Here is a 24256-nt window from a genome sequence, read left to right on the forward strand (position 1 = left end):
CTTTTTCAAATACTGTATAGTTGTAAAAAACTAAAAAAACCAACTAAAGCCGAAACCGAAAAAACTGACTTTATGTGATTTAATTTGATTTTTAAATTTAATAAACTGACATAATTGATTTAGGTTTTTTTTTAATGAAAAACCAAAACAAACAGACCTATGTACACCCCTACTTATAATATACAAACCATTTAGCTATATGCCTATGGATTTGTTCTTAAGCCATGTACAGACCACCATCTGTCACACTATGAAGATGATCAAATCCATATCGTCCGCTTCAATTGAGAAGAGACGATATAGGAGAAAATAAATTTGGTCCGAAAAACATATCAATCAATCGTTCATGGGAGGGGTTTGATTTTCCTGTAGGTAATTATAATAGTTCACACACATTCCATGAGGAGAAGATGATCAATTTACCTTGGTTCTAACTTAACATAAATCCTGATGAAGTTCATTTCTGAAACCAATTATACATCTACAACAAAAACTAGTTCGGATTACTAGACATACCTCAACAGGAAAATGACATGCTCGAGGACACGAGGTTGACAAACAAGTTAAACAACAAATGGATGTGAGAATCAAGGATCAATCAAATAAGAACGGACGGACTCCTATGCAGGCAACGTTATGTTGATGTCAGCTGTCTTACTTCTTGACTCAGTTGCCAACGATGATGACCAGTTAATCGAGGAAGCGGGCATAGTAGGTTTTGCTGAAGAGTGATTATATGATGGTTCTTCAATATCTGGACTAGATAGAGGAACAACAGCAGCTGTTATTGCCTCCAATTTGTTTTTCTTCGTCTTTTGTTCATGTTGATTTCCAGCAAGGAAGCTCCCCACAACAATCTGATTCACAACAAAAGAAAAAACAAATGTTAATTTGGCCGGAGAATTGTCGTCAAAGTATTTCGTATTTGTTCCGAAAAAAGGTCCAAATCTACCCCTCTACCATATGGAATATCTTAATGTTACACCATGTTATACTATGGAACCATTGTGTGATTACACTGAATATGTTGTTTGTTCGTATACTTTGTTTGTTGTTGTCCGTATACTTTGGAACCAATCATACCATGTAGGTAGCAACTTGTCTTGAATTTGCCCGGAGCTCAAGTGTGAAATCGGTGGGTTCCACGAGTCAACATATTTCGGGAAAAAGGTTAAGATTCATCCCTTAACTTTGTCACGAATTTTACCGCTTCATATTTGTCAAAAGAGGTTAATTTTTGCTCACCGACTGTGGAAAAGAACCTCAACCATACGAAATATCTTAATTTTTCTATTTGATATACTTTAAGATCATTCATATCTTTACTATTAGCAAATTGTCTCGTATTCTCCTACCTCAGGTATAACGGAGGATAATTTTAAATCATTATGGATGAATTTACTGAAGTATTTTGACACATGGAATCCAATTTACTGAAGTATTTTGACACGTGGAATCCGCCAAGTCCATACTGGAGACCCGTCAAGTCAAGGGCAAATATGATACGATTTGCTAACAACAAATATATGAATGACCACAGAATATAACGGAGGATAAGTCGAACAACAGGGTAAAATTGAACCTTTTTTTCTGTTTTGAAAACAACTATTCCATAATTTCGGGTGGATAACTTAGGAAAGAGAGTAGATGACATGCTATGACGGGTCAAACTACACTAAACGTGTGAAATCAGAGGATATAAGTAAAAAATTATCGCCAAAATATGCACAATGTTTCCTTCAAACAACCATAGAAGAAACAATACCTGGACAGGACCGGCAGCAACTAGTAGACCCGCAACTCCACCTCCAACAACACGTCCATCAGGGCTTGCTAGAGAAACGCTCATTCCTCCGGATCTGTTTCTCATTCCTCCTGTCTCGGATGGCATAAATGATCCAGTCAATGACAGTATCTCAAACCTCCCCTGCAGGAACAACGGAAGGAGGAAGGTTATGCACAAATGTCAACCAGATAAATATGCGCAAAGACAATGCCTTTCATCAATTTCCATATAGGAAGGAAGGTGCAATCCCGGTATTACAATTCTTGCATTATAAAACCCTGCATAATTTTGTTTCTGAACTAAACGACCCCTTAAAGTAAAGTAGATAAAGGCTTCTACATAACCATAGTCAATAGATGAAGTTCCCACTTGATAGACTTGTACACTTACTATTGTCTATATAGACTTAACCCCATAACAAGACAAGGATAATAAATTTTACAATATCTGGAATTTAATGATTTAGTCTAATTTGACTTGGGACTACTTGAAGATACATGTTGAATTTCCAACAAACGCGAAGAGAATTGTTGAAGATCTTTCACGTTTAAACCTCCGAAGAAGAGGTAAAGATGCCACTGAACAGTATGAATGATAAGATTAACCATAATATGAAAGAATAACTAGCTGCAGCACCTCATACGTCAATGTGCCACCAGAAGAGTCTGGTTGACGCAGTGTAACACTTGAAATTACACCGTTTGCTGAAAGAATGCATATTGCTCGAGGCCCTTGTTGAGAGAATGATATAATCTTCATGGTGACATCCTAAAAAGAAAACCAAAATAACGATAATGAAGTTCAATATATAATAGTCCTAAAACATGCATGTATACGGTTGCCACTTGCCATGAGAAATTAATCCGAGAAAAATGACTAATTAATTATTGAGAATTCGAGATGTACTAGCAAGTGAAACAATTGATGATGAATTGCATATCATATTTGAGTACTGTATGAAAAAAAGAAATTCATGCAGTACGTATACTGAATGAGAGAAAGGGCTATATGTGTGATTATCAAGACACGTTACGCGAAGCACCAAACTAACAAAGTTCCAATGAAAATCACATACTTAGGCTAATAAATTTACCTCTCCAGTATTAACGGTGATAATATGGGGTGTAAAATTAGCACCAACGGAGCATGAGACCCATTCACCTACAGAAAAAATTCAAACATTAGATCACCTTCAAACACGCTTATGCACCTGTAACTAAAATGCTCATTAATATTTAAGAATATTTTCCACCCTCCAGGAAAATATATAGGATAAAAAACATAGCTCAATTAATTATATCACGAAGTTCAAAGTTTTGTTGAAATTTTAGTGACTTTGTACGTATATATCTACAATCCGTATCGGATGTTGGATTCAATTGAACTTATTGATTAAATGTTACACACACGCCTCAACTTTCATAAATAAAGGATAAGGTTGTATATAATAGACCCAATATGGTCCAACCCTTCACTTAGACCCCAAGCATAGTTGGAGCTTAGTTCACTGGACTAACACACACCTAGACGTTTTTTTCTTTTCTATATACGAACCTTATCAAAATGATGGGATCAATTGAACCCATTCATTATATGCTACAATGTGATTCGACCGTTCACGAAGTCAACACATAACTAGAGCTTAGTGCACTGAACTAAGAGAACACTGCAATTTTTTTTCTTTTTTTATATAGCTCAAGAGCATATGCACGTACAAGCAAACGGCTACATCAACCACTAAATAAGCAGTAAAAAAGTTCAAATTTTTACCTGAATTTTCAACATCCATCTTAGGCATATGAGGCTTAATCAGGTCGGATTTTCCCCATTATACGTTTGAAATTATGAGTTCAAAAATTAATATTTGTTGAAAAATTAGTGACTTTTTACACATATATGACCTGCATCGAAACGTTGCGTACAATTGAACACATAGATTATATGCTACATACGTGTCGACTTGCATGAATTCAAGCTAAGACAACAAACTCAACGTGGTTCACCGGACCGGCAGACCCTACACATAACAAGAGCTTAGTGACTAACTAACCCAACTAACTAGATTTACCCCATTATACATTTGAAATTATGCATTCAAACTTTAATATTCGTTGAAATATTAGTGATTTTTTACACACGTATATATGACCTGCATCGAAACGTTGCATTCAATTGAAACCATAGATTATATGCTACATATGTGTCTACTTGCATGAAACTCAATATAGTCCGACCCAAAACATGAGATAATGGTGAAACTAGGACTTTTGTTAAAAATGTTCAAAAATTTAATATATATCTTTAAAAAAATAGTTTTTAACATATCTGTAAAATATATATTTTTGATGAAGTCTATGTAGCTACATAATAGCCCAAGATATTAATCCACCACTAAATAAACATTATAGAAAAGTTCAAATCTTTACCTGATTTTTCCCATTATACATGTGAAATTATGAGTTCAGAACTTAATATTTGTTGAAATTATGGTGATATTTTACACACATGCGCACCATGCATGTGCACACACACACATATATATGACATGCATCAAAACGTTGCATTCAATTGAACCCATAGATTGTATACTACATACGCGTCTACTTGCATGAATGCAGGCTAAAACTGCATACAATAAACTCAAATGTGGTTCGATCCTCTACCGGATCCTACACATAACGCAACGGCAAAGTCAAGAATTTTTGCTAAGGGTGTTCAAAATATTAATATATATCTCTATAATAAAGTAGTTTTTGACCTATATGTATAATATATTTTTTCGATGAAGTATGCGTGGCTATGCCGCAACCCGAGATATCAATCCACCACTAACTAAACATTAGAAAATGTTAAATTTTTTACCTGATTTTTCCTATTATACATTTGAAATTATGAGTTAAGAATTTAATATTTATTGAAATTTTAGTGATATTCTACACACACATGCAGCATGCGTGCGCACACATGTATATATGACCCGCATCAAAACGTTGCATTCAATTGAACCCCCATAGATTATATACTTCATATGCATCTACCTACATAAGTACAGGCTAAGGCGGTATACAATAAACTCAATGTGGTTTGACCCTTCGTCGAACCCTACACATGATGCGACAGCAAAGCTAGGAAATTAGGCTAAGGTTATTCAAAAATTTTATATATATATATATATATATATATATATATATATATATATATATAAAAGTAGTTTTTGACCTATATGTATAATCAAAGGCAATGACTTCTAAATTTTATAACAATGACTTCAAGTGTTAATAACTGGGTTCTAAACTTAATATTTGTACATATATATAATATATTTTTTCGATGAAATCTATGTAGGTACGCCACTAACAACATAACAATAGTTTAGTACATCGAGATAATTTACACACACGCGACATGCACACAGACACGTGTACGTGACCTACATCAAAACGTTATATTCGATTGAACCCAAAATGGATTATATGTTACATAAGTGTCCACTTATATGAATGCAGGCTAAGACTGCATACAATAAACTCAATGTGTTCTGCCCTTCACCGCACCATGCACACAACATAGTGGCGAAATAGGATTTTTACTAAGATTGTTCAAAAGTTCAATATATATATATAACCAGAGGCGAAGTCAGAATTTTAATTTTATGGATTCAAAATTTTATAACAACAACTTCAAATGTTAATAACTTGGTTTTAAATATTTAATAAATCTCTTAATAGAAATACACTAGTTTAGCAAAAGTTACTAGGTTTCTAACTCCGCCCATGTATAATATTATATTTTTCGATGAACTCAATGTAGCTACTCCACTAACAACATAACGGAAGTTCATTACATCACGATGGGTTTCTAGCTCCGACCCTATGTATAATGTAACTTTTTCGATGAAGCCTATGCAGTCACTCCACTAACAACATAACGGAAGCTTACTACATCGAGATATGTTTCTAGCTCCGCCCCTATGTATAATGTAACTTTTTCGATGAAGCCTATGTAGTTACTCCACTAACAACATAACGGAAGCTTACTAAATCGAGATATGTTTCTAGCTCCGCCCCTATGTATAATATAACTTTTTCGATGAAGTCTATGTAGTTACTCCACTAACAACATAACGGGAGCTTACTACAGCAAGATGGGTTTCTAGCTCCGCCCTTGTGTACAATATATCTTTTCGATGAAGTCTATATAGGTATGCCACTAACAACACAAAGTAAACATAACGGGAGCTTAATACATCAAAATATTAATCTACCACTAACTAAACATTTTTAAAAAACAGAAAAGTTAAAATCTTTACCTGAATTTTCAACCTCCAACTTAGGCATATGAGGCTTACTAACTAATCCGACCGGCCGGATTTTCCCCCGTTTCTCCGATGAGAAATCAATCACCGGCGACGACACAGGAGCCGCCGACGAAATCGGCTTCGGCGAAAGCGCTGCCGCCGTAGACGGTACAGCAACTCCATCTGGTCCATATTTTCTTGGTCTACCTCTCTTCTTCTTCACTAACGCCAGTGCTACGGAGCCGGCGCCGGCACCGGTGACCGGAGTTGGTGCAATAGTCATTATTTGAGGTGCTGATCCAGAAACTTGACTGGGATTTTCAGTTGTCCTAGGTGCCACATGGTAATCAGATGGTGCATCTGATCCCACCACTGTTACTCCACTCATACTCATATTTAAATTTTTTTCAAAAAAAAAAAATCACCAAGAAAATCAACAAATTGAAAAAAAAAATCACCTTTTTATTCAAAAACCATCATTTTTTCTAAAGTGAACAGCAAAAAAGGCTAAAAAACAAGAACTTAGAACTCAAAATAACCAAAAATGAAAAATGAAGATTAAATATTTATTAAATCTTACCAGCTAAAAAGAAATACAGAAGGATTAAACTGGAAAAAAGATGAAGCTGTTCATTTTTTTCAACTTTGAGGAAGAAAAGAAAAAAACAGAGCAAAACAGGGGAATTTCTATTTTTGAGAAATAATGAGTGAGATTAAAAGAAAAAAAGATTGAATTTTTAGCTAAAAAAAGTTATGAGAAATTGTGAAAAATGGAGTTTTTGTAGAGTGAAAAGAAAAGGGTAATTTGGATTTTGCTTATTTTCCTAACTTTCTTCAGATTGTCTGAATCGTAATTGAAGGAAATAATAATAATAATAATAATGACAAGAAAAAAAGGATTATTAAATATTAGGTAATTAATTAATTAATAATTAATTAATATTAATTAATTATGGAAAGCAGGAAAATTATGTGTTATGGTTAAGAAAATATTTGGAGTCCGGTGAAAAAAAAAGAAAAATTTGAAATTTTAAAAATTAAAAAAAATTAAAAAGTTTGTAGTTGGGAAAAGTGAAATTAGGTTGCCAAGGCATGAAGACAACCATTTTCTCTCTCTCCTTTTTTTTAAAATAATAAATAAAAATTTAAGGAAAAAATAATGAAGTACATACCCAACAATTTGTATTTTTATATCAAAAGATAATATATTATTTCCCATCCATTGTTGCTTTATTATTTATTTAATAAGGCCTTTTTTTTAATGGTTAAGCAAATACAAACAAAATGTATGAATACAAAGAAATATGTTATATAGTGTTTTGATTGAGATGATTTTGGGACATGTAAAAAGGAGGAATACATATACATAAGTGAGGAGATACGAAAGGTTGGCGAGTGATAGATTTGAAAAAAATCGAGAAAGAATTGATAAATATGATTAGAGAGAGCATGACACATATTTAACTTAACATATCGAAAATATGATATCAAATTGGAGAACATAGAGATCAATGTTTAATGTTAGATGATTAGTTGATAATTAAATATTTACAAGAGTTCTAGTCTAGAGAATCAAATTGCTCACTTATTGAGTTATTGTATTATCATTGTTATACTACATTATTCTATTTTTTAAAATTGTATTATTAATATATATTATTTCTTTTACTTTAACTATCTTTACTCTTTTTATTGTTATATTTCTTTTTATCTAATATTTTTGTTATACTAGCTTTTTATGTCTTGCATTTCTTTAAAATTTGTTCAAAAAATTATTTTCTTTTTTAGTTAAGGATCAATCAGAAATATTATTTTTATTCACAAAGATAAAGGTAAAATTTGTGTATTTTTTATTATTTTTTTCAAATTTCATTTATAAGATTATACTAAATATGTTATTGTTGTATTTTTCTTTTTTTTAAAAGTGTGATTTAACTTGTGAATAGTAAAGAAGAAAAAGTAAAAAGAAGAGAATTTCTCAATAACAATTTTTGAAAAAAAATAAATAAATTACACAAACCAACTTTTTTTGAAAAGCAATTATGCTAAAAGTCTAAAAAATATTTCAATTGTTTTTTTTATTGTTTAAAAATTCTTAGAACAAACACATTTTTTATTTCTTACTACTTTTATTATAAAAAAAATTCAAATTAAGGAAAAAATATATTTTTAAAATTCCATTATATAATATATATATATATATATATATATATATATATAATTTGCCTTTTCCTTTCTTGTGAATTATTTATATATTTTTTTCCACTTCTTATTTTTTTCTGGATTTATTTTCCATTTCTGGTTAATGCTAATCCTTCTTTACTGCTTACTTACATCACTAATGTACAATTTTCAGAGTGCACGTAGTAATACATCATTATAATTTCTTTATTTTTTATTCAACTTTATTCTTTCTGGGTAGGAAGTTATTTTTATTTTATTTTATTTTCATATTTTCCTTTTAACTATTAAGTAGCTAAGTGTAAGCAGTTACATATGAGAGGAGAGAAAGTTATAAGAAATTATAAGAGGATTTTAAGTAAAATTATAATTTTAAATGTAATATCTGAAGAAAGTATTTTACGAGAAAAATCTAGAAATAAGTGAATTTCTTACCTATTTTTTTGTGTTTGATATGTAAGTAAAAATTATTATTTTAAATTAATATTTTGTATATAATTTAGACAAATATTATAGAATGCGTGAGCAGGGGGTAGGGGTGTGGAGTGGTGGGGATTAGAGTTGTGAAACTAAAGATTAAGTGTGTCAGAAGGTGGAGATGACACAATTAATATAAAATGTGATCACTTGTTGAATTTGTTTTATTTAATTACGATTAAGTTATATGTTTTCTCACTTTAATTTTTTTAAAATAAATCTTGGGTCAAATTTAATCTCAAAAGCTGATTTGCGGTGGAAGAATTAAAATCCATATATAAAGACTAATTATTTCTTTTTTTTTTCCAATATATGACTCTTCAACAAATTTTATTTACTAAAATTAAATTATTTGAGTTCGTATTTTTAACGCATGATATAATACTTCATGTGAAAACTCCCAAAGATTTCAATAAATAATAGGTCTTGATCTTGTAATGGGTAAAAAAAAATCATACTATTACAAAAGATAGTGTATACCATATTTATTATATTAGGGGGAAACTGATGTTATAAAGTGATTTAAAGATAGATTCAAACTTAAAATTTTATGTGTATCAAAGTATACATTATTCTCTATGTGAAATTTTTTGATACGAAATTTAATTTAATCACGCTCTAACATGGATATTGACCAATTGATGAATTTTTTTTTTAAAAAAAAACAATATTGTACTCTAGCGTGTATTTACGCACCCTAGAGTACAATTTATTTATTATTGTTTTTAGCAATTTTGATAAACTACAACCTTTAAATATTGCTTAATTAATATATTAAACAGCTGAATTAGTTAGTAGAAATCATATATTTCATAAATTAAAGAAAAAGGAATCAGTATGTGGTCATCATGATTACTTGATAATATTAATTTTTTTACCCAAATATAGCAATATTATTAATGTTAATCTTATTTTTTTTTCTTACAAAATCAATTCACAAGGTTGATAATTGATGCACCCTATTTATTATATAATAGAGAAAATTGTCCCTTTGTGGGACCACTAAAGTTGACCAACAATAAAGCCATTACTAGGGAGAAATAATTAACGTTTTTGAAATTATATAATAATGTAAATAGCCTTTCGATAATAACAATTCTTTTCGAAAATGATTAAAAAAATATGCAGTGATTAGAGGATTAATATTCCTTGCCGTCTCAAATTATGTGTCAATTGTCATATACTTTTTTTACAGGTTCTTTAAGAGAAATATTGAACTTTTTTTTTCTGTTGAAACATTTATAGTCTTCAAAAGCAATTGCACTAAAAAAATAAAGAAAAATAACTTTTTATCTTAAAATAACTATATTTTCAGAAATTACTACATATGATTTGAAACACAGAGAGTATTATGTAAGCTAATTCTCCATTTTCTTCCCCCTTTTAGTGAAAAAAAAAATCATTTTAGTATATTTACAGGTAAATTAAGTAGTATTTTGGGTCCCTTATTTGTTGATAAATTTTAATTCTCGTCCATGTGATATCTAAGTAATTTAATTTTTAATTATTTAAAATATATATTTTAATTTGATTCTTTCACTTACAAATATATATATATATATATATTAATTTGTACCACTATTCTATATTTGTGGTTAACATACTTTATGAAATGAAATTAAAAGCACATCTGTTAATTAATTTTAAAAATTAAATATATTAAGTCATTTATCATAAAATTTATCAGAGTGACTAAAATATTATAATCCCTAATAATAATGTAAAGCACCTTCCGATAATAACAATTCTAATTCAAAAAAGATTAAATAATTAATAGAGCAACTTTCACATATAGCATTTAATTTGAATTAATAGTTTGCTATTATATACAATTTTCCCTAATTAATATTATGTCTATGGTGATGAGTGGTTATATATATATATATATATATATATAATATAATATTTTAAATTTTTGGGTAATTGATCATGACTAAAGTTTTTGCAAATTCCAACATCATGGGTGCAAGTGGAAGGGATTAAAAAATAATTTATAATGATATAAAAATTATAAAGCTTTGATGACATCTAACTTTAATTTTCAAGAGAAATAATAATTTAGATATTCAATTATTATTTTGATTACCACTTGGCAATTTAGCATCCTTATGTTTCAACCATAATTTTTAAAATTATATTGTACCCAATCATATATATAATTATATTATATTATATGTTATTTTTAGATATTCAATTATTATTTTGATTACCACTTGGCAATTTAGCATCCTTATGTTTCCACCATAATTTTTAAAATTATATTGTACCCAATCATATATATAATTATATTATATTATATCTATATAGTATTTTGATGTAGCTATCAAAATATTTAAACAAATAATGTCTTTAGAGAGATTAATTACATTTACAAAGTTAATATATTGTTATGAGATTCCTTTAATTTGGACATGAAATTTCAATAATTTATCATTATAATCTTTGTACAATCAATAAAAAGCTGACTTGTGGGCATTTTGTTATTTACTTTTTTTTATTTTATTTACTTATTTTGGTTTGAGTTTCTTCTTCTTCTTCTTCTTCTTCTTCTTAAAGTGAAATGAAGTATAAAAAGAAAAACAATATTAGTTGTGTGCATTAAATGGGTTTTTGAAAGCTTACAAGAATTGGCCACCAATTAGGTTCTTTTGTGGGCCATCAATGGTGCTTAATTAGTGTTTAGCTAAAATATAATCTACCCCTTTTGTTTATTTATATTTATTCATTTTGGACTTTGTTTGTATTTTAAAAAATATTAAAGATAAGTATTTTTATCATAATATATAATTGACTTAAATCTTAAGGAATAATTTTGTGAATTGTAATTAAACATTGAAGGCAAAGCATTGAAAAATATGTTTTTTTTTATATACTTAAAATAACAAATAAAAATGTATTTTTAATATAATTAGCAAATGAAAGTGAATGGAGAGAGTACTTATTTATGTTCAGGTAATTTAACCTTGAGTCACAATCGAAGTGATAATACATATTGTTTAATCATTGATCAAATGACAAAAATTTATAAGCAAAAATAATTGTTATATTAATTGGTCTAGTGCAACATTCTGTGTGAATTTTTTCTTTTTTTATAACTAAAAATTGTTGTGCGACTGAATAAAATATTTTCATACTTAATCGTGGGTATCGAATTTGAGTCTGTGAAAAAATGGTGACATAGAGTGTCTTTCCCCTTCCATATGAGAACACAACCTGAATTATTCAAATAAGCGTGAGTCTGAATTAGTCGGATTTGTAAATAAAAAGAGAGACCTTTTCTAAGTTTGAACACCTAAAAACCCAAATTTGTTTTATTATTATTTGTTTTTAAAAAAAGGACTAGGAAGAAAGAAAAAGAGGCATAATACTTTAACCGTCAATAGAGTAAGAATAAATCATAGAAAATCAGAATTCAAATTCAAGTCTAAAGGGAAATTGTTATATGTTTCTTTTCATATGTCTTAGTCATGGTAGAACAGTTACCTTATACATATTTTAATAGTTGTGAGGAAACAAATACTCGATGGATTAGTGAAGGCATACACAACATTATTATCATAAAAGAAATAGTGAGATACTATCACATTTCTCTATAACAACCATCTTCTATAACACCATTTCACTTTATCAATCTAGTTTTAAAAGAATTGATTTTCGATGTTATGTTATATTATATGTTCTCTATAGTAATATTTTTCTATAGCAATCAAAAATTATTAAGACAAACGATATTGTTAGTTACAATTCACTACTTCTTGCACGAAGAAATTTGGTTAAAACATGCATGTTATTGATCCAACAAAGTTAGGCCCAACCATTTGGTGATGGATTGACCCAAATGAAGCCTGGTGAAGTATAATTTATGATTTGAAGAAATATAAGAACTATATAGTAATATTGAAACAAGGGGTGAAATCCACTAAACAAATCACTTTTTAGTCATATAATTAAGAAATAGTAATTGTTATGAAGTTAGAAAATTTCTGGATGGAACTCTAAAGACGTTGAAACTTCATAACAATAATTATTTTATAAAGACAAGACTGTAAAGTGATTGTACTACTGTTACAAAAAAAGAGCATTCATAAGAACATCTTCCCTACCATATTAAGTATTTCAATAGTGCACATGTTGCCCTGCCACTAGACATGACCATATAAAGCACAAATAAATAAAAATAAGAAGAAAAAATTATGCATTTGGAACTTTCACATTAGTTTTTATATTTGTATAACCATTTAGTACACGGTATCTACTGGCCTGACTAATTAAAATTCACACCATGTAAAATCCATTAGAGAGGAGAATCCACTTTACTAGGCTTCTTTATTTCCTAAATTTAAACTCGAGATCTCTAATGAGTTATTCTGAGTAGATCATGTTGTTTCATAACAGGCTAGATGGGCCAATAATGGATGAGGGCCAATTGGATGAAACTAGGCCCAATAAGCTCTTATAACAGAAGCCAAAACAAATTGAGTTTGAAAATGCATCATCATAAAATTCAAGTTTGTGATATGGTAGAAAGAATTAACTCTTTACGCGTAAAAATAAAGATTTCTCGTAATAAAAAAATATAAAATTAAAAAGAAAATAGATTGAAAAACTAAAGGCGAAAAGCTAGTTAGACACATTCAAGATGAAACAACTAGTGTGTCACGACCCACATCTCATAGGTTGAGACCTAGAGTCAGACGAAAAACGCGACCGAAACAGGTGAAACTAATTTAGGTCCCATTTGAGTGAATTGTAATGCCAAGATTATTTTCTTTGTTTGGAAAAAGTTCAATTACAAACATGTCAATTAATTTCTTTTTACTATTGAATATTTGAATATGCCTTTATAATGATAAGATTTATCATAATTATCTTCTTAAACAAAACTCAAAAGGTGATTTACTATTGTCTAGAAAAGGATGGAATGCTTTTTTAGTGTTTAAAGAATAACATTTGACGTGTAAGAAATCATATGAAAGCCACTAATTTGGAACAATTAAACAAAACAAATTAAAGAAGAGACAAAAGCACCCTTTTGGAACATTATTTATAGAAGATACCCTTCTATCCATTACAACCTCCTTTTAGTTAAAAAAATAAAAAATAAAAAAAATCCATTACAACCTATACATACATCAGCCAAGAAAATTATTATTATTATTATAATAATATACATAGTCAGCCATCGAATCAGAATTTGAAATCAATGAATTTGAGTTTTAAATTTCTTCAAGTACTGATAACTTATACATATTAAATAAATACAAAATTTAAATTCGATTAAATCCATATGTCACACTCAAACTCTTCCCTTATTGTAATAATGTCAATTATTTAAAAAAAATGGTTACTTATAGGCATGAAGTTGTAAGATGCCAAATTGAAGGATCTAAAAAATTCTTTGCAATTAGTAAGAAGCAACATCCACCTACACTTAAAAAAAATATTTAAGCCAATTATTTGCAAATTATTAAAGAATTATCTTTTAAAAAAATCTTTATTGGTCAATTTGCATAAATCTTTTAGTATAATATTATCTACTCCATAAAAGAAGATGAAAAACCATATGGATAACAATTAACATCCAGACAGACAATTATAAGCATAAAAAAAGGAAGTCAAACATTAGATTTAGCATTTAAAAACAGTGAATATTTACAGATATACAGTGTGTCTGAAACAAACAACTTTGTGGACTCTTTTGCCTGCTTCCCTGCCGGCTTATAAATGGAACGACATAGACAGTGAAGATTCATGTAAGCCGAACCCAAATTGTTTGAGATAAGGCATTTTTATTGTATAGCCCTTCACCGTCTACTTAAAAGGGAGTGACATAGACAGTAAAAATTCATGTAGCTGATCTCGAGTTGCTTGAAGATTAAAGCGTCCTCGTTGTATACCCATCCCTTGCATGCTTAAATTGAGTGTCATGGACAATGGAAATTCATGTAGCCGACCTTAACTTGCTTGAAATTGAGGCGTTGTCTCCTACTACATGTTTCACTGTACCTAACTATTGAATATGGTGGGCTAAGTGGCCCCCAATACCATCCACCCTATGTTGCTCGGACTCTTCAGAAACATCACTAGGGCATGTATCGGATTCTCCAACAGCTATGCATTTTTCTTGAACAACGAATCACTTTATAGTAATCCTTAAGCTATGTACATGCCACTTGAACTTAGGTGTCCTTTGAGGCTTCCAGAGTCTGAATTCGGAGGAATATGAACTTCTCGTATTCTTCTTTTTGGTAAGTTGGTATGAGAAGATTCATTTTTCTTGCATCAAGAAAACGACTTGATCAACCCCAAGCTGTAAAGATTCCTTCTGAATATGTTACCAAGTGACAACAACACGGACCCGTCTCTATCAACCGTTTGATGATTGATCAATGGCAATTCCTTCACTTTCAAGTTACTCCATCCGATTTCCCCCCTAACAGACTCAATGATATTTGAATCGACTGGATTCCCCCTCACATCTGTTATGTAAAATATATTTAGAGCTGAATCCCCTGTGGTTGATATCTCAGCCCTCGTCACGTTTAGGCCATTTTCCCGGAATGTTCTAGTTACATCGGCCAATAAGCCTTGTTTGTCTCCTGTGGATAGTTCCAGCCTCACTCCCTGTGATCAAGAATTGGAGTACTATGTTGGAAGCATATTCTAAACACTCTTTACGAAAGATATAGTTAAAACGTTTCTTTTCACATAGTAAAAGAGAGAAGCAGACGAATACCTCGGATGCTCTTCTTTCAATAGCAGATTGTAGACATAGAATCACACGTTGCTTTTCAGCATCTGAACTAATTGGGATTCCATCTGTATGCCTAATGAAGAATTCCTGGAGACAAGATTTAGAAAAACATGAGCAAATGCACATTATCTGAATATTATTAAATAAAGGAATAATACATAAACAGACACTCAAACTTGGGTTCAACGGGAAGCACTCCAACTTTGAGTATGCTATCTAGACACCTCAACTAGGTCTCAACTGACAACTAAACACTCCCAACATGTCCCCACTGTGTCTCATGACCACCCTATGCAGACATGGGACAAAATTTTTGGAGGAGTCTAGATGATCATTTTGTAAGTTTGAGTGTTCGACTGACACATCGAGTTGATGTGTCTAGATGTGCATACTCAAAGTTGGAGTACTTACTTATCAGTCGAGGCCAGGTTTGAGCGTGTCTTATGTATTATGCCTTAGAGAAATAAAAAAACGAGATAAGTAGGTAAATGAATATATACCAAGTATGCCCTGTCCCCAGCTGAATTAATTGTGGCATGGAACACAACATACTGCATGTCTGTTAACGTGCAAACGACATCAAATAGAAGCTTAGTTCGGTCTTTGCACTGAATATTTACCACGGAATAACCCTTCTCCAAGCAGTTCAACACCGATACAATTGGGGTATCGTTGCTAGTCCTAATCACTGGCTTTCTTTCATAATCGCGGTCGGCAAACATCATTTGGTGAAGTCTTCTTTCTGTATGTGTGACAGCCAATGACACTGATGTTTTAGCACTCCGAACATCATTATCCCCCTTGAGAACACTCTTTAAACGGGCTTCAATTCTGTCAATCTTCTGTGAGTCCTCAATTGGGTACCCTGACTGGCTTTCCTTTATATATATCAGGGAGGCAATACGACCATTGTGAGTCCACATTTTAGCTTCAACTACATTGCAGTGTAAATCTGACAGTACAGCAAAGACTTCCGATAAAAGGCCAATTCGATCCGTCCCAGTTAATTCCAGAGCAGTCAAGCCATTATAGCTCTTTGAACTTGCATAATGAATTGTCCCTAGTGACTGTTTAACATTACCAAAAAAGTTAAAATTTAGCATAAAGACTCATCAAGTATCTTTCATATTATATGTTAAACAAATATGGTAATTTTAGTATATTTTGAAAAATCTCCATTAAGTAGCCCTACCCGTCCATGTCACGAGAATTTGATATCAAGGCAAATAAAGGATCCATGTAACGTAGTATGTAATGGAATAACTGTTAAAATGATAGCTATATACCTGTTCGATGTAGCTGATGAATCTTTTGTCCGTTAACTTGTTTCCATCCAAGTCAGTAACATGAAAAACTGCAGATCAAAATGAATTCAAACAGCAAAGAATCAATAAAAATTTCACTGAAAATTCTCTTAAGCCAAAACGTTGAATGAATTGAGCTCAGCTCACCATCCATAAACCACCGACCATCACATGAGACATAAGCTTTCTTGATTGAAAGGTTCAAATCCGTGAGAACTTGAACTGCTTCAAGAAGAATCCCATGTTTCCTCGCACTATCAATCTGTACATGATCACGACATCAAATTCGGAAAGATTAGTACTACTTAAGATGGATTTAACTATCATTTTACATAAATTCTCCTCCTATGTAACTTGTATTCTTAATCCGAATGAAAACAAGGGTGTGTTAGCTTGACAATTAGTGGTAAAATAGACTACGATTTCTCATATGGTCACTCAACTTATAGTTAGTTACTATCTCAAAAAATCACCTTTCTTCAACAAAGGAAGTGACTTTCTCATATAATAACTATTAATTGAGTGACCATTACTCAGATAAACTCGTCCTCGACTAGTTGAACAATGATGGTAATTATTGACTGAATAAAAAAAGATCCAAGGATTCCAGCAAAGGCAAATTACCTTAACAAGGGTGGCGTTTGAACAACTAGTGTTATCGATCATGACCCTGTAGTAGAATTCACAAAGACTAATCAGAAAAAAACAGTACTTCAAACAAAAAATGGAAAATTATCAAATTCAAGTTATGAAACATAAAGGATGCGTTTTGCCATGAAATTTTTTCATTTCTTTTACGAGTTGAACTCCGAGAAACACGTTTGACCATAAAAATCCAGAGATCAGCTTCAAGAATTTGAAAAACACCAAAAAGATTGTTTTTGTTTCTTTTTTACTCCAAATGACCCACAGAAATTCAAAAGCAACTCATGGTCAAACACAACTCCGAATTTCAAATATCCTTTTTCACTTTGAAACCAAAAACTACTTCTTCTTTTTTCAAATATTCACAATTTTCATGATCAAACGCCCCCCCGCAGAATTTGGAGGAACAGTGAAGGGGCTAACCTGGGAATAGTCATTCGAAAAACAAGCTTTTCATATTCATCTAAAAAAGTAGGCCACTCCATATCATCTGTGTTGAATTTCATTTTTCACCAAAGACCCAAAAAGAGGATAAATTGAAGCAAATTTCAACTTCAAATCCCCCTTTTCCAGAAATGAGAAATTTCTTCACTGGAATTGAATTCCCTTCAACTTCCTTCAACACCAGAGTCAAAAAACAAGATCAAAGGAAGAAAATGGAGGTGGGCTCAGTTTCAAACAAACAATTTCTTCACTGAAACAGCTCAATTCCACCAGTAACTGTTAAAATTTCCTTCAGCACCAAAGACGAAAAAGAAAGGATAAAAATGAAGAAATTGAAGAAGGATTCAGGTTCAAAGCAAACAATTTGAGAACCCCTTTTCAGAAAATGAGAAAATTTCTTCAGTGAAACACCTCAATTCCACCATTAACGACCTTGAAAAATCCGTCTACTTCGCTCTCTCTAAAGAGTAAAAATGGCGTTTTTTGGTTTTGAGTATTTTTTTTGTTCATTTTCCTTCTTTGTAAATACACACCTATTTATATGGAGTATTATTTATTTTTTTGCTAATTATTTGACTATGTTTTTTTTTTTTTAAAGAATTAGTTGACTATGGAAAGAAATATATTATATTTGACATTTTGATTAATTATTTTTATATTTCAAGGTCTTAACTCTAGCAAAAGGTGTGCATAAGTGAGTATGTCACATGCCATGCCTACTCTTGTTTTTTCTTTTTTAAATAATAATAATTGTGGTGTTCGAATTAATTTACGCGCACCTTAATTAATTTCATGAAATTCCTATCACCTTCTAGCAATATTAGGTACCAGGTAACTAACTCTATACTAGCCTTACAAATGAGGGAAAAAATCACATATTATTATTTATCTTTAAAATTTTAATCCGGAACCTAATAATCCTCTTCACTATTAGGCCACACCATTGAAGTAACGACTAATCTTGTTTTACCTATCTTTACTTAATTATACATAAATTTTATTTCAAAAAAATTAGAAATTTCATAGTCGAATTCACAGCAACACATGGTTAATTCAACCCTCTACTATTCAAATGACGACAAATAAAATGGAACAAAGAGAGTTATAAAGTAAAAGACAATTATTGACTAAGATTATGATATTAGCACGTCAACATGAACCAGGGCAAATATAGTTTTTCAGTTTTTAGATTTGATATAACTTAGATGAAATTTAAGTTCACCCCACAAAGTTTCATATTTGAGAATCAAATGCTTTCTAACATAAACGACAATTTTATGCATAAGATTTGAATATGAAAACTCAAAGTTAGAAATAATTTTGTTATTTGAAGGTCATAAATAATGGATTACTTGTTTTATAATTAATTAATATATACCGAGTATAGTTTTCTGTAACAAATACGAATATAATTATTTGGTTTAAGGTGTACTCATTACATACTTATCTAATATAATAACTAATTATTTTCTATTGTATGCATACATAGATGCTAATTCATGCTATGATAGTATGATTCATGCTGTTACTGTATCATTGACTTGTTTAGACAGTCTGAATTCATTTCACTGACTAATAAATTACTAAAAAAAACATGACATTAATTAATTAGGTGTTTGGTGGACATATCATGGAGTGTGATTTTTGCATGTCCCATAGCATTATTATTTTACAAAGTTAAATTCCCTACATTGATAATGCGTAAAATTACAATTATATCATTTAAAAGATAATTACATATAATACTATACTTAGAAGCGAATTCAGAATTTGAAAATAATTAACAAATCATTATCACAATATATAGTTTAAATTCTTAGCTTCTTTTATATACTAGTATTATATAGTATTTTAAAAACATCGAGAGGGAACACATTCATGCCTCTTGATAAATCAAAATGTCAACAATATAATAGTATTGTTTATATAATTTATAGGAATTATTAAATTTAATTTTGTCATGGAATACAACTACACGAGCATTACTTCAAACATTTACGTGCAATCACGTTTTTTCTCAAGCTCAAATTATTAAATTAAAAATCCAAATCCAATCATAATAACTATGTCGGTTATCTTAAGTTTTCGCGGCTTTGAACTAATCGATTTGATTATTTTGAATTTTTCGATATGAGCCTATAAATTCATGAATTTGTCCTTCTTCTGAAATATTTACGTCAAATTGCCTTAGTAATTTCTCATTCCCCCACAATCATCCAGATAAAATGTTCATTCAAGTAATGACCATTATCGAGAAAAAGTTTATCTATATATATAGTTAGCTAATGAATTTAGTATCATGTAAATGAATTTATGTTTAATCTATAGCAATAAATATAAAGTTGAAAATTTTGGATTTACGTATATAGATATAAGTTCCAAATTCAAGATCCAATCCAAAATTTGAAATGTTTAATTGTTGAATTTTGAATTTAATTTGTAATTCAAAAATCATTTTAAAAAAGTTATATGGCCATTTTTTACGAACGAACACTACCTATTTATTAGTTATAAAAGAAGATATATAAGCAAGTGCTCAAATTTTCTAACTTTAAAATATAAGACTATTTTTTTTAAAATAAAATAAAATAATACTCCTTAGCTACTTTACATTTTTAAATTCAAACTTTGAAAAAAAATATAAAAAAAATAACAAAAATATTCAAACTTTGAAAAACTTTCATGACAACCCGACAACAACAATTACAAAGTAGTTCACTTTCCCGCTTTACTTAAAAGATCTGGCGGGAAATGATGTGGCATTGTTGTTCACTTGATAATCATAAAAATATTGTGATAGAGTGATAAATATTTTTTCATATTTAATTAGAAGTATCAGATTCAAACTCTAGGTATGTCGTTCCATCTATTACATAGTGTTTTATTCCCGAAGTGAAATTTTCGAATGTGAATTCAAATTAGTTATGCCCTAAATTGCCTATCGAAAATCAAATGGGAAACTAAAAAAAGGGAAGTGAGGTGACATTGTTGTTTACTCGATAATCACCAAAAGTTGTAGCAAACTGATAAGTACTCTTTCATTATTAAGTGGGGATATCATACTCAAATCTTGAATATAAAATCGTTTTTGATAGTAAATACTTTATCTTTAAAATGAGATTATTCGATTTGAGAGACCGTATAAAGGGAAGTGAGGTGGCATGGGTAGCATTGTAAAAAGATGTTTTTTTATCCACATAAAATTATGACATGGATTTTTAAAACTTTTTTGTTGCTTGTGGATAGCAAAATAGAATTTTGAAAAGGCAAAAGAAAGAACATCCACAATTATAATGGCTTTTATAAGAAACCAAAGGGTAAGAGGAATATAAGTTTACAATTTGTGGTTTATGTGGATACTTGACACGTGGATGCCAGCTCAGATTCCATGTTATTTTAAATGATTTTTATATTCCTTAATTGAAATGTATTAAACATGTGGATGCTAGCCATGTTTTTTCTTCTTCTAATTTATATGTTAAATATTCGAGTTGTGGAATTAATAATAATATTTTTGTTAGGATAAATTGCCTACATTTTATTTTTATTTGGTGTTTGATACCTAATTTAATTGCACAAGGGAAAATTAATTTTGAAAACAAATATTTTTTATTAAAGGTAATTTTATTTTAATGAATTGAATTTGAAATTTCTAATTAAGAAATTTAAAAAGAATTTATTATTTCGTAACAATATTTGTTGGTGATGTTGACAATGTTTTCATATAAAGTGACTAGAAAATTAATATTATTATCGTGTAATTATGATTGGTGAATTTTAAATATGATAAAAATTCAAATTTATCCTTTGGGATGGTGACCTAATGATTTGAACTTGAAATTTTCATGTTAGAAATTTAAATCCTTATCATCGAAAGAAAGAAATTTGTCTTTTAGGTCGAGCTTGTTGCACGCTTGCATAGTGTAGATTATCTCTCCTCTGTGATTTATGGCATAAGAGCGAATTTTTTTTTCCTATTTAGACTTTTTGATCGATCAACTGCCAATACTCCATGTCTTACCTTGATCAAACTACCTTTTTAACTACTTATTTTATGCAGTTTGAATCGCATTTCAAAAATTTATCTTTAAATACTTTTTTTAATCTTAAAATTTGATTAAATTCTTCAAATATTTTTAAATTGCCTGAATGAGTCTTCTTGTTGTGTGAATGATTTTGTACTGTAATTATGGTTGAGATCTATTTGTTTAACTTGTTAAATGGTGGGAAATTGAAAATTCTTTTTTCTGACGCTGTGAACTTCAAAAGAATGAACTCCATGTAGATGATTTAGTGCATAGCGTAACTCTACTAGTGTTGCTAGACTGTACATTGTGAGGAACAAAAAGCAACCTTTGTTTATTAAGCCCAACACGATACGATTACAGTGGCGGAGGAAGAAAATTTAATGGCTGTCAAAATAAAACAAAAAAATGTTGTGCTATTTGGGGTTCAAACCCGAAACTCCTTCATTCAAATGGACACCAATTACCACTGCGCCAAAGGCATAACTTTTGTCAAGGGTGTCCAACTTTAAATATACATACAAAGCTTGCTGGTATGCAATTTGTTGGAACCCAATCTTCAATTGCAGATTTCCAATCTCTTCTGGGATCTGCCCCTCTTAAGGAATTGCATGCCAAATGTAAAGTTTGAAGTGTCGAAATATTAGAAAATAAAGAGGGAATGGAACCACTGAAACTATTATTCCGTAGATTCAGAACTTGAAGTTGGTGAAAGACCCCGAACCATGAAGGAACCTCCCCATTGAAGTTGTTAAAACCAAGCATAGCAAATTTCCATAGAAATTGTTGTGACTCAGGTCAAGAGAAATAAGAACCAAATTGAGTAGTGGATTTGCCACTTCAGGGTGGATTTTGTTATGAACCAAGTCCAACCCAATGTAGATACTAATGTCATACAAGTTGTTATTGGGCTGACAAGAGTTATTGGGTCGAGAATGGGCAATAGGGCCAGGTTAATTTGGGATCCAAGTTGAGTAGTGGGCATGAAACGGTTCCAACAAAAAGGGTAGTGATATGTGATTTAGGAATTATGCAAATTGTTGAGAAAAATGTCTAGTCCTCTCATCCCCTTTCTTTGAGTCTATGCTTCTCATCTCCCTTCTAGTTATCTACTACAATAGTTTTCTTTGTTAGTTCCATTTTCTGTTGTAACTTCGAGTTTAATGATTATAATATTTGAATGTTTGTATTGTGAAATTTATGACTCCATTCGAATTCAATAGCTTTAGCTTTGACTTTATGTGTGCAATTAATTTTTTTTATCAAAGAAGTAGAAATAAAAGTCTCCATGTGAAGTCATTAATTCAAATTACAAATACACTTAAATACTAATCTCCATGTGAATTTATTAATTGTGAATAAAAAATGCATCTTCTTGTACAGGGACAACTTTGAACTTAAGTATCAATTAATTAGTTTTAAGTGATGATTGCAACATTGGTAAGATCTACGTACACACTATTTTTTTCAGATTACATTTGTTAAACTACATTGATTATGTAGTTGTTGTAGTACATAGTAGTCTTTCATTTTGCTAGTGTTAAGTGTAGTTTCACTGGGCTTGCCAAAAGCCCACTGGATTTTTGTATGCCCATCAAAATTGGTTAATTTGGGCTACATATTAGTCCAGTTTTTCATTGAAAATATGTTTTAAGTTAATAAATGGGAGATCAACAATCCTCCAAGCTTGAGCAGGTTATATTTTCATGGACTAATTTTACCATCTTTAAAACCAACGACGCTCACTAACTTTGCCAATGTTATCCGAATTTAACCACGTGTCGCGTCGTATATATAGTCTCAACACCTTCCACCAAAAGATAGGTGTACCTAAACATGTTAAATACCATTGACAGAGACTCATAAATCTCATAGACTTATACCTCCTAAAGAGGCAAAGCAAGTCTTTATGGGGAAACATGATATTTAAAGGATCCGCACTAGCTCTATAGCTTCTTATAAGTTGCACGTCGTATTGTATTTCCATTCAAATGTCAAACACTTTGTTGCCTCCAAATGAGTCTCAACTAATTACAACTTGTGTTATGAGCATCAAGAGTAAATTTCTCAGATGGTCACTCAATCTAGGAAAATCGACTAATAAAATTATTTTATATCAATAAAGTCATTTAATTTATATTTCTTCATTTTAAAAAAAGTGTCTCTTGGCAATTCTTTAGTTTTCAATTTTCTACTTGACATGTTTAAGACCACAAGATTGAAAATAATTTAGTATAAATATATATATATATATATATATATATATATATATTAGACTTCATGTCAATCAACATGTGACAAACAAATTAAAACAGAGTGAATATCGGAATCTATAGATTTTGT

At 30.4% G+C, this 24256-nt stretch overlaps 2 protein-coding genes across 2 annotated transcripts; both read right to left on the reverse strand.

Moving 5' to 3' along the window:
• Positions 1-201: 201 nt before the first annotated feature.
• LOC125834720 (AT-hook motif nuclear-localized protein 1-like) lies at positions 202-6930 on the reverse strand. Its single transcript, XM_049513867.1, has 5 exons — positions 6096-6930; positions 2880-2947; positions 2423-2554; positions 1766-1927; positions 202-857 (listed from the first exon to the last, which is right to left on the reverse strand). The coding sequence occupies exons 1-5, from the start codon at positions 6475-6477 to the stop codon at positions 621-623; spliced, it is 981 nt and encodes a 326-aa protein (XP_049369824.1). The 5' UTR covers positions 6478-6930; the 3' UTR covers positions 202-620.
• Positions 6931-14779: 7849 nt separating this feature from the next.
• LOC125834715 (ACT domain-containing protein ACR8-like) lies at positions 14780-17952 on the reverse strand. The gene is made up of 7 exons (XM_049513854.1): positions 17868-17952; positions 17424-17469; positions 16947-17061; positions 16782-16849; positions 15996-16562; positions 15478-15582; positions 14780-15365 (listed from the first exon to the last, which is right to left on the reverse strand). The coding sequence occupies exons 1-7, from the start codon at positions 17948-17950 to the stop codon at positions 15024-15026; spliced, it is 1326 nt and encodes a 441-aa protein (XP_049369811.1). The 5' UTR covers positions 17951-17952; the 3' UTR covers positions 14780-15023.
• Positions 17953-24256: the final 6304 nt, after the last annotated feature.

This window comes from Solanum verrucosum, unplaced genomic scaffold (assembly GCF_900185275.1).
Source record: "Solanum verrucosum unplaced genomic scaffold, falcon-dt-bn FXZP01000149.1, whole genome shotgun sequence".
Taxonomy (NCBI): Eukaryota; Viridiplantae; Streptophyta; class Magnoliopsida; order Solanales; family Solanaceae; genus Solanum; species Solanum verrucosum.

Excerpts from the sequence above, each read along its gene's own strand:
- LOC125834715 (XM_049513854.1), bottom strand. The coding sequence starts at position 17,950 with ATGAAATTCAACACAGATGATATGGAGTGGCCTACTTTTTTAGATGAA. Across the intron at positions 17,470-17,867 it reads TTTCGAATGACTATTCCCAG|GGTCATGATCGATAACACTA; the intron begins GTTAGCCCCTTC and ends ATTCTACTACAG. Across the intron at positions 17,062-17,423 it reads CAAACGCCACCCTTGTTAAG|ATTGATAGTGCGAGGAAACA; the intron begins GTAATTTGCCTT and ends GATCATGTACAG.
- LOC125834720 (XM_049513867.1), bottom strand. The coding sequence starts at position 6,477 with ATGAGTATGAGTGGAGTAACAGTGGTGGGATCAGATGCACCATCTGAT. Across the intron at positions 2,948-6,095 it reads GTTGGAGGTTGAAAATTCAG|GTGAATGGGTCTCATGCTCC; the intron begins GTAAAGATTTTA and ends TTTTTTCTGTAG. Across the intron at positions 858-1,765 it reads TTGCTGCCGGTCCTGTCCAG|ATTGTTGTGGGGAGCTTCCT; the intron begins GTATTGTTTCTT and ends GTTGTGAATCAG.